Source organism: Salvia miltiorrhiza, chromosome 3 (genome assembly GCF_028751815.1).
Source record: "Salvia miltiorrhiza cultivar Shanhuang (shh) chromosome 3, IMPLAD_Smil_shh, whole genome shotgun sequence".
In the NCBI taxonomy this organism is placed as follows: Eukaryota; Viridiplantae; Streptophyta; class Magnoliopsida; order Lamiales; family Lamiaceae; genus Salvia; species Salvia miltiorrhiza.
Genome location: NC_080389.1, coordinates 41397206 through 41415020, shown reverse-complemented (window position 1 = coordinate 41415020; position 17815 = coordinate 41397206). Strand labels below are relative to the sequence as shown.

General features: G+C 36.6%; 1 protein-coding gene across 1 annotated transcript; it reads right to left on the bottom strand.

The window, feature by feature from the left end:
• Nucleotides 1-13429: 13429 nt before the first annotated feature.
• LOC131016760 (AP2-like ethylene-responsive transcription factor TOE3) lies at nucleotides 13430-16876 on the bottom strand. Its single transcript, XM_057945483.1, has 10 exons — nucleotides 16042-16876; nucleotides 15420-15445; nucleotides 15278-15308; nucleotides 15109-15196; nucleotides 14873-15018; nucleotides 14715-14759; nucleotides 14512-14615; nucleotides 14284-14420; nucleotides 14038-14148; nucleotides 13430-13909 (listed from the first exon to the last, which is right to left on the bottom strand). The coding sequence occupies exons 1-10, from the start codon at nucleotides 16518-16520 to the stop codon at nucleotides 13691-13693; spliced, it is 1386 nt and encodes a 461-aa protein (XP_057801466.1). The 5' UTR covers nucleotides 16521-16876; the 3' UTR covers nucleotides 13430-13690.
• Nucleotides 16877-17815: the final 939 nt, after the last annotated feature.

The following is a 17815-nucleotide window of genomic DNA, read 5'->3' as shown; positions in this document are numbered from 1 at the left end:
ATTGTGAAATTAGAGCATCAATAATGGTAGAGCTGGCAAAATCGACTCGGCCCGACGGGCCGGCCCGGCCCGCCCGTGTTTAGGGCTGGGCTGGGCTATACAAAATATAGGCCCAAAAAAACCCGGGCCTAAAAAGCCCGCCCAGTGAGCCCGCCGGGCTGACCGGGCTTTGGGCTAAAAAGCCCGGGGTTTTCGGGCCTAAAAGCCCGCCCACTCTTTTATTTTTTATTTTTTATTTTTTTTTGATATTATAGTATAATTTCTTACTTTCTTTCACTAAATTTCCCGTAAAGTCTCCTTACTCTCCTTTCATTCCAAGTCCAAAGTTCAAACTTCAAACAAAGTTCAAAGTTTAAACATTCTCACTAATTGATTATCGATCATCTGTATATGGAGTCATAGACTATAGAGAGACAATGCAGTTTATATTTTAGTATTAATTAAAAATTACAGAGTGCTATATATTTTTTACAGAGTGCAATCTTTTATATAGAGAGAGACTGAGTGCTATATATTTTTTAGATGCATTCAAATTAACTAATGCATTTGCTGTAATGATTTCTTGTAAAAAAGACATTAGATTTGCTGTAATATACTAACGATTAGACTTGGAAGTCAAAAATTAAAATTTGCTAATGAGTTGCTGCTAATGATTTCTTGATTTTTATACAATAAAATCATTAGCAAAATAAAAAATGTTAATTTGCTGTAATGAAATCAAAAATAGTTAATTAGACTTGCAAGTCAAAAAATATACTAATGAATTATTATTTGAATTTATTTTAGTTTATTTAATTTTTTGTAAAAAAATAGGATTTAGTGAAAAAAAATTATTGGGCGGGTTTGGCCCGACCGCCCGATGGCCCGGTCGAGGCTGGGCTGGGCTTGAAAATCGGAAGCCCGGTCGATTTCGCCAGCCAACATACTAGGCTCGCAGGTGGGCCCCTTCATGAGAGCCACCAAGCTCGGTATTGGTGAGTCTAATCTCCAGTGAGCTTTTACTCGATTTTATTTTCTTTTTTTTAATGCTAGCAATTTTTCTATTGCGTGTGCACTGCGCGCCCCTATTTCTCTCTCCTCCGGGGGATGCCCTAACAATTTTTTTTGATGAAAAATACTTCATTTTATTAAAATAAAAGAAAAAAGAATTACAGACTAAGTATCCTTGGGCATATCCAAGGGGAAGACAGGGTGGGATTTTTCACAAGAAAAAATCCCCAAAAAAAAGAGAAAAGATAGGCAAATTCATACTCAATATTGCTGTGTATTCCCAAGCTAAAAGCGTAAACTTTTGTAATTATATAAGCACAGAGCAGGATGCATTTCGAGTATTTGTGTAGAGGATGAAAAACAAACTTACGGACAAAATACTCATTATCCATTATAAGAGTGTTAATTCATTTTTTAGAGGATGTTTCCTACCTTTTTTGGAGCCAAATTATGTGCTTTAAAACTCAAGGAGAGAGTTCTTTGTTTTTGTTAAAATTGGATTAGATTTTCCTTTTGTGGAATTTGTGGCGGTGGTTTGCGTAGGTTAGGCCTAAGGCAAGGCAAGCCCTCAACCCACAAATTTTATTAGTATCCTTTTTACAAGACTTGGCAGCGTTTAGAGGGGTGAGATTTAGAGCGGAAAAAAAATAATGAACAAAATTGAGGTAGAAAGCAGAGCAATCCCGATCACGAGTCCCACAAGTCTACAGCAACACCTTTTTCTCTAGGAGGAATCCCACATCACAAACAAAATGCTACGCTGTGTTAATAAATTTGCTAATTATTAAACTCGAATAACAAGTTTTTTCTTTTTATTCACGTGCTCGGATTCGAGTTTAAATAATAATTTGTTGAGTTGAACTTGAACTCACTCTAATCATTTCGAATTCACAAAATCTTGGGTACACTTGAGTGTACCGTATAATCGGACCACCTCATTCGAATTTGAGCCGAACTCATAAGCCTCAAGTGGAGACGTGAATCTCTCTCGACCACGATAATGGCCTCAAGTGCAGATGTGAAGGAATCTAAGGCAAATCAAGTGAAGATGTGAAGAGATCCATAAGAGCTCAAGTTTATAATCAGATAGTCGATCATTTTGATTTTAATCTAATCAAGACAATGGGAATTGTAGCGCACGTAGATGATTCTATCAAGTTGTGAATCTATTTTATGATGTACAAATTATTGTGCAACTTTGAATTTCTATTATTCACTTTCTTGTGCAAGTTGAGAAAATTTGTGAATTTTGGTTGCTGAATGTAGTTTCTTGAAGCTAAATCCATGAATTAAATAACATTTAGCCCAATGCTTCTGTTTTAACCAAAAAATCTATGTATAATCATTGATAAGCATCCAAAAAATAGATTACTACCAATTTAAACCTTGAAATGTCAGAACTTCAAAACTTGAATTGAAAGTACCTACTATTTCATACATAAAAAAATCATGTGTACTGACTATTTAATGTCTATTATTATACTCCAAATTAAAGAGTGCACTTTTTCACTATTTGACACATCTCACAAGAGTGTAGTTTTTATTTTGGGGCACTACCCATCACATAACACACTACACGGTTGCACCTCCAAAAGGAAGAGGACCATGCAGAATGAATCATTCATTTGAAGCTCGACTTTAAAATAAAATAAATTGCCATTGGCTCGAATATTCTGTCACTTGAGGAATTTATTTGTTGTTAAAGGAATTAAGTAAGTTTATAGATATTTTATGATTTAAAATAAATAGGAGTACTATTCTTCTGTTAATGATTTATTTCGGACGCGGGGTTTTGTTCACGCTTTGAATTTCCTCTTTTTATTTCATTAGTAAACAATATGTCTAGGTTTCTTTCCTCTAAAAAAAAGTCGAGGTTTCCAGCAGCACCAATGCCTAGTTTTGTAAGAGATTAAGTGCTCGTTTGGTTCAAATAGAGGAATGGAAAGGGAATGGAATCAAATAAAGGAGTGGAATGGTAACAATAACCATTACTTTTATTGAGTGTTTGGTTTAACAATGGAAAGGAATCATTAGTAAGGGATTCCCTTTCTTTTGTTTCCCCTCTACTTTGAGGGGTAACAAATTGGGTGATTGGGTTACCCTCAAGTAAGGGTAATGATTATCTCATTACCCAAACCAAACAACAAGTAATGGATTCAATTACTTGATTCCCTTTCCAACCTCTTAAAACACCCAACCAAACGTGGGCTAAACATATACTATCATTTAACAATGCCGAGCCCACAAGGCGTGCACTAGGTGCGGAGAGTGAGGAGAGAGAGAAATTAACCCAATGTATACACAACCTTCAAATATAAGTGAATGATGGAAGAGAGTGAGAGAGAGAGAGTGCGTGCGTAATCACAATTTAAAAAAAAAAAATTAAAATTCTAAAGAAAAGCACAAATCGATGGATTTTTTTTTTTAAAAATCTTTAATTTGAAGTTGTCGTTGCCCAACGACATTTTCAATATTTTTTTTTATTCATAATTTTTTCTATAAATTCCTACATTGCTTTTTCACCAATTACTCCATTCTTCATTCTTCTCTTCTTCATTTCCTTTTTTCCATTGTTCTATAATCTACAAAAATATCTTCTTCCAACAATCCTCTAATTCTTCTTCGAATTCTTTAACCGAGGAAGAAGTTCCAAATCAGGATCATCTTCTATTTCTTGATCTCAATATTAATCTTAGGTTGTTTTTCATGCATATTGCCAGCAATTTCATGCAAGTGACAAGTAATATTAATTTCGATCCTATTCCAACGAGGAAGAAACGGAAATACGTTCATCGCGATCGTGAAACCAATGGTGAACGAATTTATCGGGTTACTTCCCATCCTATTTACGATGATCCATTTTTCCAGCGTCGTTTTCGTATGAGTCGAGCTTTATTTTACCACATTGTGAATGCGCTGGAGTCCGATCCATACTTCCAACAACGCGGAGACGCTTATGGGTGGTTAAGCTATTCGACAACTAGCGGATGGTAGTGTCGTAGATTCCTACGACGAATACCATTGTATTGCAGAATCGGCAGCATTGAAGTCCTTGAATAAATTATGTGAAGTTGTAGTCCGAATTTTTGGCGCTGTATATTTGAAGAGGCCAACCACCACTGACTGTCATAGGCTACTTGCAATCCACGAGGAGAAGCATGGGTTCCCGGTAATGTTAGGGAGCCTAGACTGCATGCACTGGACTGGGAAAAATTGTCCAGTGGCGTGGCATGGAGCATACACTCGAGGGGATCACAGTGAGTCGACTATTGTTCTTGAGGTCGTGGCATCCCAAGATCTTTGGATCTGACATGCCTTCTTTGGAGTCACATGCTCAAACAACGACATCAATGTGGTGAATCAATCGGCGTTGTTCAATGATGTTCTTTCGGGACATCAAGCAGCGGTGCACTTCGAGGTCAACGATTCCCACCATACTAGGGGCTACTACTTAATAGATGGAACCTACCTAGATTGTTCAGTCTTCGTCAATAGCTTCCCATTTCCTAATGATGACAAGAAGATGGGGTTGGTTCAAAACGATGCAAGAAGCTTCACGAAAAGATATAGAATGAACTTTTATGTTCTTCAAGCTCGTTGGGCTATTATCAAAGGTCCAACTCGTTTATAGAAGAATGAGCAAATGAGTGATATCATGTTTGCGTGCGGCAGATTGGGAGACCGACGCTGGTGGTGAGGGATCAAACAACTATCTTCAACAACAATTCAATGCTGGAGCGCCGTCAGAATTCGACGCTTATCTGGCCCGAAAAGTAACCCTTCGCGATAGCGGTTTGCACGCTCGCCTTCGATATGATTTAATCGAATATATTTGGACACGATTTGGTTCTATTGATCCATAGTTCGTAAAATTTATTTTTAAAAAATTATTGTAATGTTTTTAATTATTACTTTAAAAAAAGAAACAATAGGGTCGAATGGCCCTATTCAACATACAACATCAAATTTTGTCCACCATTTGAAAAAACATAAATTTTGGTCATTTTTTGTATGTCATGACTATTCTACCCTTCTCTCTCTCTCCTCTCTCTTTCTCATCTCCTCCTCTCTCTCTCCAGCGGCTCCCTCTCTATTTCTTATCTCCCTCTCTCTGCTCCAGCGGCTCCTCTCTCTTTCTCATCTCCCTCTCCAGTGGCTGCGTGGCAGTGGCACCGAGCTTGGAGAATTCGTCGGAGCTCTCGCAGCCGTGGTGGAGGAGATCCTCCCTCTCTCTCTCTCTCCAGCGGCTGCCGCTCTCTCCTCTCTCTTTCTCATCTCCCTCTCTCTCTCTCTCCAGCGGCTGCCGCTCTCTCCTCTCTCTTTCTCATCTCCCTCTCTCTCTCTCCAGCGCGTCGCCTGGGCAGAATTCGTCGGAGTATAGGATGAGGCGGCGGCGGTGGATCTGATCTGATCGTTGCGCCGCCTCCTCCATCGGCAGATTTGATCTCCGCCTCCTTCGATTTCATCCATGGCAGATCTGATCTGATCTGTGTGCTGCACGTATGGCACTTATGGCACTATTAGTGCCATAAGTGCACACTTCCCCCTAGGGTTTAGATATTCCATTTAGGGTTTAGATTATCCATTTGAGGTTTAGATGTTCCATTTAGGGTTTAGATTGTCCATTTAGGGTTTAGATGTTCCATTTAGGGTTTAAATGATGTTGTTTATGTATTTGTGCTGCACGTATGGCACTTATGGCACTATTAGTGCCATAAGTGCCCAAAATGATTATTTTACTTGATTTTATTTTGGATTTCCGTTGGCACTTATAGCACTAATCGTTGGCACTTATGGCATTATTAGTGCCATAAGTGCCAACGGAAATCCAAAATAAAACCAAAGTAAAATCTTGACACTTATGGCACTAATAGTGCCATAAGTGTCTAACCCGACCCGGCATGCGACCCGCGTGCCTGATCCTACCCGGTCCGCCTCATTAATGGTAAAAACGTCCAAATCAATAAAAATGGCCAAAATTTGTGTTTTTTCAATGTGTGGCCATAAATTGTGTTTTATGCTTCATTTTGGCTACTTCAAAATTTTACTCTTAAAAAAAATTAATGTAAAGTTTAATTTTAATTTTAATGAAATTTATGTTGTTAAATTTAATATCAAAATCAATTGAAGGGAATATTAAAAATAAAGATAAAATGAAAAAGAAAATTTAAGAGCACAGGTACAGAGAGCCCCAATGTAAGGAAGGGCTCAAAAATGGTGGGGATCATTTAAAGGGGCTTTGCGCTCTCCATAGAATATCTTGCTATGATAAAAATAGTAAACACTAAGAAAACACGCGTTTAACGACCGAATTTAACGATAAAAAATTTCAGTCGTTAATTTAGCAGCCTTAACGACCAATTTACGATCGAATTTTTTTTAAAAAAAAATTAACGACCGAATTTTCGGTCGTTAATTATATTTTTAATATTTTATTTTTTTAACGATCAAAAATTCGGTCGCTAATATTTTTTTTATTTTTTAACGACCGAAAATTCTGTCGTTAATTTTTTTATATTTTTTTCAATTTTTTTTAAATTATATTTTTTTATAGACCTAATATTTCGGTCATTATAATTATTTTTTACTTTTTTTAAATTTATTTTTTATTTTTTTAACAATTTTATTTTTTTAAAAATCGAAATTTTCGGTCGTTGGCATTATTTTTCATTATTTTATTTTATTTATTTATTTATTAAAGACCGAATATTCGATCGTTAATATTATTTTTTCAAGTTTTTAAATTTTTTTTGTTTTTATTTATATAAAGATATAATTATTTTTAATTAATTTTCTATTTAATTCTTATTTTTAAATTATTGAGAATATTTTTAAAATAATTTTTATTTTCATAATATTTATTCTAAAAAAGTAGACAATATTATTGTCTAATAAAAATATGATATTATTTTCCTATAATATTTAAAATAATAAATCTTAATTTGAAGCAAATAATTATTAAATTTTTTATTTTAATATAATAAATTATTATATTTATTAGATTTATTAAATTATTAGATTCATTATTTTCAAATATTTTATTATTTTAAAATAATAAATCTAATAATTAATAAATCTAAATAAATCTAATAATTCATTATTTTATATTATATCTTAAAAAATAAATTATTTTAAACACTGTACTCCGAATTATTTTAGAGATTGATTGTTATTTTTCATACTCATATTTTTCTATTTTTTTAAAAAAATATGATAATATTAATTTTTTTATTATTTTAAATTCGATCGTATATTTACCGTCACTCTTTCGCCGGCACGACAAGTCTTACATAACACCTCGACATATTTTAAGGTCATAAATGAATGATATTGTATATTGAAATAGAGTTTAAATGAATTAATAGGTGTTAGTTAGATCAATAATACGTGTGTTCTGTACTGGTGACTACTCGGAAGGAATTTCCAAGTTAATTGTGTTTGAACTAGAGCACTACTAAGATGAGTGATTCACTGGGAAGTTCGTCAAATCGTATGCAATTAAGGTCAAAATACCTTAGAATTACCAAAATACTTGTGGAATACAGAGACAGATTGATAATATATATATATATATATATATATATATATATATATATATATATATAGGGGCGCGCTCCAGTGAGACCCCCTATTTTTCGTGAAACACTAGGACAATGAATAAGACATATAATACTAATGAACAAAACGTATATCTAATGAACAAGATGTATATACTGATGAAAAATAAAATTTAAAAAATTCGTAATGAATAAGACATATATACTGATGAACAGGGCCGTATATACTGATGAACAATGCAGTATATACTGATGAATAATAAAATTTAAAATATTCTGCTCCCTCCAGGATTCGAACCCTGCGAAAAAAAATCACCCTCCAGATACAATATCAGCCATATGATTGATAAAATAAACACACCAGATCGTGCCCTAGATCTCACTAAAATTAGGGGGTCTCATTGGAGCGGCCCCCTATATATATATATATATATATATATATATATATAGGGTTGAGTTCAACAGAGAATTATCTTTTTCGAGAGAACGAACAAATCTATATATTTTACGAACAGATCAACATAAGTAATGAACATACGTATTTAATAAAAATATAGAAAAACTCGCCACCAGCAGGATTCGAACCCGGGGCAAATTGTTGTTCATGCGGTACATTGATCTGTTCATTAAAATTATAGATCTGTTCGTTTTTATTTTACGAATTCTCTATTCTCCACAATATTTAGCTTCTCTGTTGAACCCTTATATATATATATATATATATATATATATATATATTTCGGAAAAAAAATATTATTTTTATTTATTTTTAACGATCGAAAATTCGGGCGTTAAAAATAAAAAATTCGGTCGTTATTAAAAAATAATAAATAAATAAATAATAATAATAATAATAATAATAATAATAATTTTTTCAATTTTTTTTTATTTTTCTTTTTCTTTTTAACGACCGGATTTTCCATCGTTAAAAATAAAAATTTGGTCGTTAAATTTAACGACTGAAAAAAACAGTCGTAGGGACCCGAAACAACGAAGCAAACAGCGACCATCGAAAACGGTCGTTAATTCGGTCGTTATCGCGATTAACGACCATTTTTGGGGTTTTAACGACCGAAAATTCGATCGTTAGAGCCGCATTTTTTTTGTAGTGAAAAGAGGTTATTAATTTGGCTAAAGGAAATGTTATCAGAGTTTGGGATCAAGCAAGATTCAGTTGCTATCAATTGTGACAATCAAAGTGCGGTTCATTTGGTGAAACACCAAGTGTTTCACAAAAGATCAAAGCACATAGATATGCGACAGGGATGAGGTAGAGAATGGAGAGATTAGAGTTACAAAGACTGGAACACAGGACAATGCTGGTGATAGGTTGACCAAGGCTTTGACAACTTCGAAGTTTAAGCATTGTGTTAGGTTGGTGAATTTATTTTTGCAGCAGTAGAATAATAAAGATGGAGGAGGTTAAAGTGGTGTAGATCATGCATTCAAAGTGGAGAATGTTAATTTGAAGTGAATACATGATGATATGGATTAAGGGAGCTGCTGGGAATTATACTATACTAAAGGGATTAACATGCAAGGTTGGTCAATGAGTTATTTGCTGCACAATTCGAGCTGTGTACGGTGGAGATATGTTGAATGGTTTTGGACGTTGCAGATGCACGCATCTGATCATCCTTATATATAGTGTATTTTTAGCTCTATTTACAACATACTCATTCACTCATGAGAAATTAGTGAACATATAGTTAAATTGAGCGAGAGAGTTCATCGCATTCTTGAGAGTAGATTCGTCTATGAGCGCTTGATTGTAGTTGTAACTCTTCAATTCTTGATTAGTGAAATACATAGCTCGATTTTCTCCCGTGGATATAGGTCTTGTGGACTGTTTTTCGTTACTATTTGATTTACAAATCGAGTTTTTGATTTGACCGAGATCGCGTGTATTGAATTGTGATTATAATTTGATCCAGATTTATATAAATAAATAAATATAACAAGAGTTTGAGAAAGGATTATTTATTCGTTCAAATAATAATAATGTTTATTATTATGATGATGATGACGACAATGACCACCACCACCATTGGAAATCGATCGATTAACTATCTTGAAGCTATTCTAACAAGAATGAGGACGAAGAAAATTCTAGTTAAAATTCGATTTGTTTCTATTTCCTCACGTTACGAATCAACAACTTTAAATAATTTGATGGGATACCACTTATAGCAAAAACATGACCTCCTTTTTCTTATCTTGTATTTATTTGAATGAATTCCAAAATACTAGCTCTTTTTTAAGAAACGACTAATTAATGGATGTTTGTGAGTTCCCATACTAACATTGCCCATTGGGAGAAACTCTTATTCCTTGGTACTAAATAGAGAAAAGCTATAATTGCATTGTGAGGTTAGAGAAGGGCAAAAATGACAACACATATATGTAAATGCTCCTTTTTTTTAAGAGCCAAGCTTCTTGATGTAACACTCCATGCCCACATATTCTACACAAAGCAATACTAATTTATGTGAGTTTTCTCTATGACGCCGACACTTTTCTATTGGAGATAAACTCTTCCACTCAACCTTAGAAGTATCTAATTTTGTGTTGATTAGTTTGATGATAAAGTTTGTTCAAACTAAAATCGAGTTAGCATTCCAACATTCCATCTCCTTTCATGGCATGTCCAAGATAGAATTTTGATACTTGATCGTAAAAAAGAGCTGTCAAAATCGACATGACTATAAACAAATCAAGCCATGTATTTTTATATTTGACTGATTTTCAGTTCGATATAACCAAATTCTAGCTAATCGTCAAATCTAAATTAATTGTCGGCTATACAATTCTTACAAATTGTCGGCTATTCGATATTTAGCAGTTTTACAACATTGGACAATGAGTAATCTGCAATCATGGCCATCATAAAACTAAAATCCGGACTAGGGATGGCAACGGGCCGGATCTGGACCGGATCTGGTCATATACCAGATCCAGATCCGTTTTCATATACCAGATCCAGATCCGGATCCAGATCCGCGGATCTGAAAATTTTGGATCCAGATCCAGATCCGTCAGATCCGCGGATCCGCGGGTCTAGATCCATGGATCTAGTGTTTTTAAATTAAATTCAAAAATAAATCACAAAATTAGCAACATCAAATTTTCATAATGAAAAATATTTCAATTGTCTTCATAGCATGAGCAAAATATATCAATATTAACCCCACAATCGAGCAAATCTACCAAAATTCAGATAGGTAATCAACTATTTCTCTCAATCAGGATAACAGCAAGATAACACCCAAATAAATTTTGAGAATTGCAAAAGAGAAGAAGTAAAAAATTAGACAAAATCAGAGAATCAAATCAACTTTTGACAAAATCAGAAACTAGCCTAAGATGGAGACTGGCGGCGGTGGAGTCTGGCATCAACCGGACGCAGGCGGCCTGAGATGGAGATGGAGACCGGACGCAGGCGGCCTGAGATGGAGATGGAGACCGGACGCAGGCGGCCTGAGAAGGGAAAGAGGGGCGGCGACGCGGCGAACTGGTAAGGCGGCGTCTACTGCTATCCCCGCCTTCGCCGGCGGTTGGCGGTCGAACTGGTGAGGCGGCAGACGGCGAGCTGGTAAAGCGGCGTGCGACGGTTGGGCGAGGGAGTGAGGGAGAGTGGTTGAGGCGGCAGAGTGAGGGAGAGGAACCGAGAGTCTGGAATGGAAAGTGGTTTCAATTTTCAAAGTTTTGCTAATTTTTCTATTAATTTAATTTTTTAATATATCTAATACTATTAATAAAATAAATGTAAAAAATAAATAATATATTTTAAATAAAATTGGATCCACGGGTCGGATCTGGGTCGGATCCGGATCTCAAATTTCAAGATCCAGATCCAGATCCGTTTTAGAAAATGAGATCCAGATCCGAATCCAGATCCGCGGGTCCAAAAAAATGATCCATTGCCATCCCTAATCCGGACACCCCATGAAACCTCAAAAAACATGATAGATAATTCTCAAGTTAAGGAAAAAAATAAATAAAGAGACAAGAAAGATAAAGGGAATTGTCACATCAAATTGAATCTGATTAAATAGGAGGTGGGCAATCAAGCATAGTGGCCTAGGCTAGCTAGGCCCTTTGATGTGGGGAAGAATGACAGCCACACTAACCGGAAAAGACTGCACCGTCCTAACCTCTTCTCTTTAACGACATTTTTCATTTTCATTTTACTGACTTCAATAATGTACTCATTTGTCGTTTAGTCCCTCCCAGCCTCAACCACTCGGATAATACAAAATACTCAAATAGTTTTATCATCAAATTTTCCATTTTGTTTCATCTATAAATAATGAGATTATATAGTACATGTGATGGTAGAAATAGGGTAAGCATATGAGTTGTTACTTTCGGGGCACATGAATGTAAATGCGTGTACCTCTTTGATATAGGATTAATGCCCAACTACGTCATTGAGTTACATTTTTTCTTGTTATTGAAGCCAGTTGTTGAATTTCCATTTAATGTAGTTGGGTACTTGATGTCATAAATGAGCCTTCATACTTTTGATCGAGTTAATCAAAGCAGCATTCATTGTTATTCTTTTCTTTGTCACAACTCATAAGTTTAGGAGAAAGGAAGCGAAGGAAATTGGAGTTGCGATTTTTCTCATTTTAGGTGTATCATGCAATCTGGAGGTGATTCGATGAGTAAATAATTTAGAAGTTAGTAATGTGGCATATAGTGTGAATTTATAAGATTGAATAAATGAGAAAAGAAAAAGAAATGGTGGGTTGAAAAGAACGATTCAAGAAAAAAAGCAAAGAGTGGGCAGCGAGCCCCCACATAGTACATGAGTAAATGGAGGAACTTACAAACAATCCATTAAATTCTTGATGAATGGACAACTCCATGCTGATGCAAACATAAACAATAGTACTAGGATACTCTTTTTAATGCTCAGGTTAAAAGCCACCGTGTTTTCGGACACCTTCCTTTTCATCCTTCAAACAAAACGCTTTACTATGTCGTAATCAACCTCCATATTACTAGTACTAATTTATTTCAAAATTCGTTTCTAATCAGAATAACTGCTCCCTTTTATCAATACTACCGGAAATAGCAATAACATACATTGTGGCGTGGGCACAATATATTAATCTTATTTTATTTGATAAAACAAAATGTTATTCTATTAAATTCCTTTTTTTTATTTACATATGGAGTATATTAAATTAATGTAATCTTATAAATATATAATATATTAACCTTAAAATAAAATATGTAGTAGAGATAAAATATGCACTTTTTCTATTAGTATAGAAATTTACCATCTTACCTGAGGCCCACCACTTACATGTATAATCATTTTCAACAAAACTATGAAAATATTACTTGAAATCTTGAAGACAGCAGCATATGCATAGCATGCATAATAAGCTTCATCTCAATCTTATAGTATCAAATAAATATATAATAAAACTATCTTTTTCAGTTCAAGTTTATAAGAATACACACTGTGTTACAATGGCAATCGTAATAACGGTAATCGATATGCAATGCGAACTCGTATGGAATATCTGGAAGGAGGGCAATCAACAAAAGACATCATCTTTTTCTTACTTACAACTCACAAATTTCAACACAACTAATCTAAACATGTTTTCATTTTTCACTGGGAAACCAACACAACCTCATAGTAACTCAACTGAAAAGAAAAAACAAAATGAAATCTGATAGAAACAAGAAATAAAAACAAACAAAGTCTGTGTTCTCCACGTAATGGGACCCCATGGTTATGGCTCAGTGGTACAAGAGATTGGTTTAGCATTTATTTGTCATACCTAACAAGCTCGACAGCAAGAATATTACTGAATCTGTTAAAATAATTCTCTACAAAAATCATAAAGAAATAGGCCAAGAAAGATTATAATAAGCAAAGCTCAGTTTCATGTTAATCACAGTTTCATAAACACATCTGCAGAGCTCGCATTGAGGTCGAAATCGAAATGGAAAGCAAGTACAAGTAGCACAAATTCACAATTAAGATAATCAAATATCAAAGCAGTGTAATGAGAAACCGTGGAAAGAAGTTGTCTCAGTTAGAAAGAACCCTACACAATTTGTGCTTACTGACCATCCTCCGATTTTGATGATGGCCTGAGTTTCTTCCTGTTGCACACCAATCACGTCCAATAGAAATTGGATCTGTTGTTCAAAGTGGCGACGGGTGGGAGATAATGGTGTGGGGGCGTTGTGGTGAAAGGCAACTGATGATGGATGGCGGCTGATGAAGTAGCGAATCCTGATGATGCTGCAGTAGAGAAGAGCGGTGAGGGCTGATAATGATCCCTTGTCCAATTTGCTGAAGGATCAACTTCAACAACCTTCCCTATTGTTGTTCCCTGCAGATACCAAAATAAAAATTTCACTTATCATGATGGAACTATTTTTTACTAGCATTACTAGTGAAACAGTTTAAAAACATTGATGTCTAAACAGAATCAAGTCAGTGGTTTTGAAGAACTAGTACCTTATAAACGGGACGAAAACAGGAATCGGCTCCCCTCCACATGAGAGGGTATTGACATATATTTCCAGGTTCATGGGGCAATTGAGCTGCAGCAGAGGCTGAAGCAGAGCCCTGCAAGTGCAATGGAAGGATAAATTAGCAACCGCTGCGCACATATCATGAGAGAGAAATATCTCCAAAATCTCCTAACCACAAAGCAAAAAGTAGTAAGCAGATAACTCCATAGCCAAATATCTGCCGAACTACCTTTAGTTCGCTTTCAGGCAGATTGTTTGAGCCATAGTTGATATGAAAGCTCTCCATCTCCATATTATGAATTTGCCATTGGGATTTTTCAGGAGGAGCAATACTCAAATTTAGATCTAGATTGTGTTGATCACCAGCTGGATATAACAATGTAGAAGAAAATGAGTAACCAACAACCAGACAAAGGTCAATCAAGGAAATGGTAGGCGTTACATAAAATGTCTTTACCTCCAACGGGTGCCTCTGAGCTCAACTCCTCTTCATATGTGATCGGCTCAAAGTTGGTGACTGCTTCTCTTCCGTTGCACTTGATAGCAGCCTTGTCATATGCCCTGAAACACATCAGCATAAATTTTTTATTAAGAGATTTACACCAGATGGGCCATCAAAGGCAAACACAGTTGCTGATACTAATGAAAACTAATGTTGACCTTGCAGCTTCTATCTCACTGTCAAACAATCCAAGATAGATATACCTGCACACAAACATTGCTTATTATTGATAAATACAAGATTTTCTGACAATGATTAGCAACAGCTAAAAGATCCTTGAGAAAATGAAATGTGAGTGATTTTAAAGCCATCTTACTTCTTGCCAAGAAACTGCCCCATCCGAGCTTCCCATCGTCCACATTTGTGCAACGTCACTCCCCTATACTTTGAACTTCCCCTAGAGAATCCGGTGCTCTGGCGGCGGAGTATGTGCACAAATTCTTCCTTTGTTAAGTTCCTCATCTGTTGAGTAAAGAAAGAAAAGGGCTCAAGAATCAGAAGCTCTTCAGTTAGCAAAACATTAACTGAGACATCATAGCAAGCACAACAAACCTGCTTAAGATCTTCATCATAATCACTGACATTAAAATTGATGTCTGCATCCAGTCCACGAAACTTAATTGCAGCACGGTCGTACGCCCTACAGGTTCACAAAACTCAATCAACTACAACTCCTTAAACCTCAATATTTTAACCTCAAACTCAGAATGAAGTTTCTTACCGAGCTGCAGCATGTGCAGTGTCAAATCCGCCTAAAAATCCCGTTTCCCAGCAGATTTCCGAAATATCAGTACAAGTTAAACTACATCTCAACATAATGAGAAAAAAAAAAATTATACTAGTAATTATTTAAACCTTCTTACCTAAATAAACTTGTTTACCACAGTCCCTGCACCAATCACATAGGAAAACCTTTAGTTAATCATAAATTACCACGCAGAAAACCATTCTATGTAGCGGAAAGGATACATGCTCATCAAACGAGTGAAACCAATCAACGACAGAAACATCGATGTAGATTCGGAAAAGCAGAAAATGTAGCGCATACAACCCGTTACCTAATTATTCATGCCCCCAGTTTTCATTTCAGATCCATCGACATGTATACCCATAAGAAATTAAGGATGACGCTAGCTGGGTACTAATCTCAACGCTGCTGAGTGCTTGACTTTTGACAAAACTTAATAGTGAGATATAACTGTTTTATTTCAACAGTATTATATAATCAAAACCGATCACCTACCCACCGTGGGCATGCATAACGTGCCCACCATGATGTGGCAATTGTAATTATAGTAAGATTTATTAGTTATCTTTCCTAATTAAAATTGCCACATCAATGGTGGGCACGTTATGCTTGCCCACGGTGGGTAGGTGATCGGTTCTGATTATATAATATCGAACATTTAGGAAATTGTAATTTTCATAATATTAAAACTGTCAAAACAAGTTTATTGAATAAAATAAAAATCAATGAAACGGTACCAAATGTGAGATTCCCAACGTCCGGTGCGGCGATAGAATGTGACACCGCGATACTGAGAGCTGCGCGACCTCGGTCCCCGGCGACTCTTCTTTACTAGCTGCCGCTTCTGTTGCTGCTGCTCCTGAGAGATAATCCTCTGCTCCGTCAGCTCATGGTGGTTCTCGGAGAGATCCAAGCACTGCATCCGCCCCTCCCCGCCACTCGCCGGAAAAAACTCCTTCGTCACGTAACCGCAGCTCGATTTCTCGCTCTCTTCACAGTCGCCGTTGCTCTTCCATATATTGAAACCGACGAAGTGATCCGAGAACGAGTTCTCATCGCCGGCGGTGCTCGAAGTCTCCACATTAACAACAGAGGAGCTAGAGCTACCGGAATATTCCATCTGATCGCCGGACAGCGCGAAGTGCCTATCCGACGCTGTTTCGGCTCGATCGGCGGTCGGCGACGAAGGATCAATAGCTAGATTGAGGTTCAACATCGTTATATTTCAATCCACTGGGTTTCAACAATACACTGTTATATCTGCGGTGTAAAATGCATGCGCGAAGAAGAATGGTGAAGAAGAAAGGAACAATTGCAGTCTATTGCATTTCTCGAGGCGTAAAGATACAGTAAACAGTGTATCTATTGGTGTTTGAATACGAAAACAGTAAACAGAGGATTTGGTGCTGCACTTCCCTCTTTCTCTCTTCTTTTTTTCCTCTCTCTCTCTCTCTCAACGGAGGTAGAGAAGAGGTAAAAAAAAGGTGGAGAGATGAACGAAAGAGCGAAGGTCGGCTGAATAAATTTCAGTCTAGAGAGAGAAAATCTAAAGAGGAATTGTCGAGAATAAAAGAAAGATATTTAAACGCTTATATAATGCGCAGCGCGTGGGAGGTTCAAAGAACTCGAGGGCAACTCGATTGGCCGCTGCTGCAGCGGTAAATTATGCAGCGTATAAACTATACCATATTGTCCTATTAAACATGACTTGCTATTTTTCGGGACAAAAATTAAAAAAATATATAAATTAGATAAAAATAATAGAATATATATTTTTTCAATAGTTAAATATTATTCCCTCCGTCCCATTATTCATGGTTCGTATTCCTTTTTGAGCCGTCTCATGTTACTTGGCTCGTTTCCTTTTTGAGCCATAATTAGAGAACCATTATCAACTTAATTAACTTTACTATTTAAAGGTAAATTACTAACCCTAAATCTACCCAACCACCCTCCCGCCGCTCTCTCTCTCTCTCATATGCGCCGCCTCCACCACCCTCAAGCCTCTCGCCTCTTCCACCGTCTCCACCACCCTCCTGCGCCCTCCATCATCCTCGGACCTCTCGCCTCCGCCGCCTCCACCATTCTCCTGTGTGCTCCACCGCCTCCACCATCCTCCTGCGCGCCTCCACCACCCTCAACCCTCACGTCTCCTGCGCCGCTACCACCATCTTCCTGCGCGCTCCACCGCCTCCACCACCCTTCTGCGCGCCTCCACCACCCTCAGGCCTCTCACCTCCTGCACCGTCTCCACAACATCCACCACCCTTTTGCACGCTCCACTGCCTCCACCACCCTCCACCGCCTCGCGCCTCCACCGCCCTCCCACTGCAAAACCTAAGATTTTTTTTAGAAGTTCCACCGCCTCCACCCTCCACTACCTCTATCCAAACAGATTTCTGATTTTGGTTGTTTTGATTTTGAAATTTTAATTTTGATTTTTGTTGATTTTGAAGTTTTGAGTTTTGATTTTTGTTGTTGATGTTAATCGGAGCAAGAGAGGGAAAAATG

Coding starts and splice junctions, on each gene's coding strand:
- LOC131016760 (XM_057945483.1), bottom strand. CDS start 16,520: ATGTTGAACCTCAATCTAGCTATTGATCCTTCGTCGCCGACCGCCGAT. Junction 14,421..14,511: donor CTCAGAGGCACCCGTTGGAG/GTAAAGACATTT, acceptor TGTTATATCCAG/CTGGTGATCAACACAATCTA. Junction 13,910..14,037: donor GTTTTCGTCCCGTTTATAAG/GTACTAGTTCTT, acceptor TGGTATCTGCAG/GGAACAACAATAGGGAAGGT.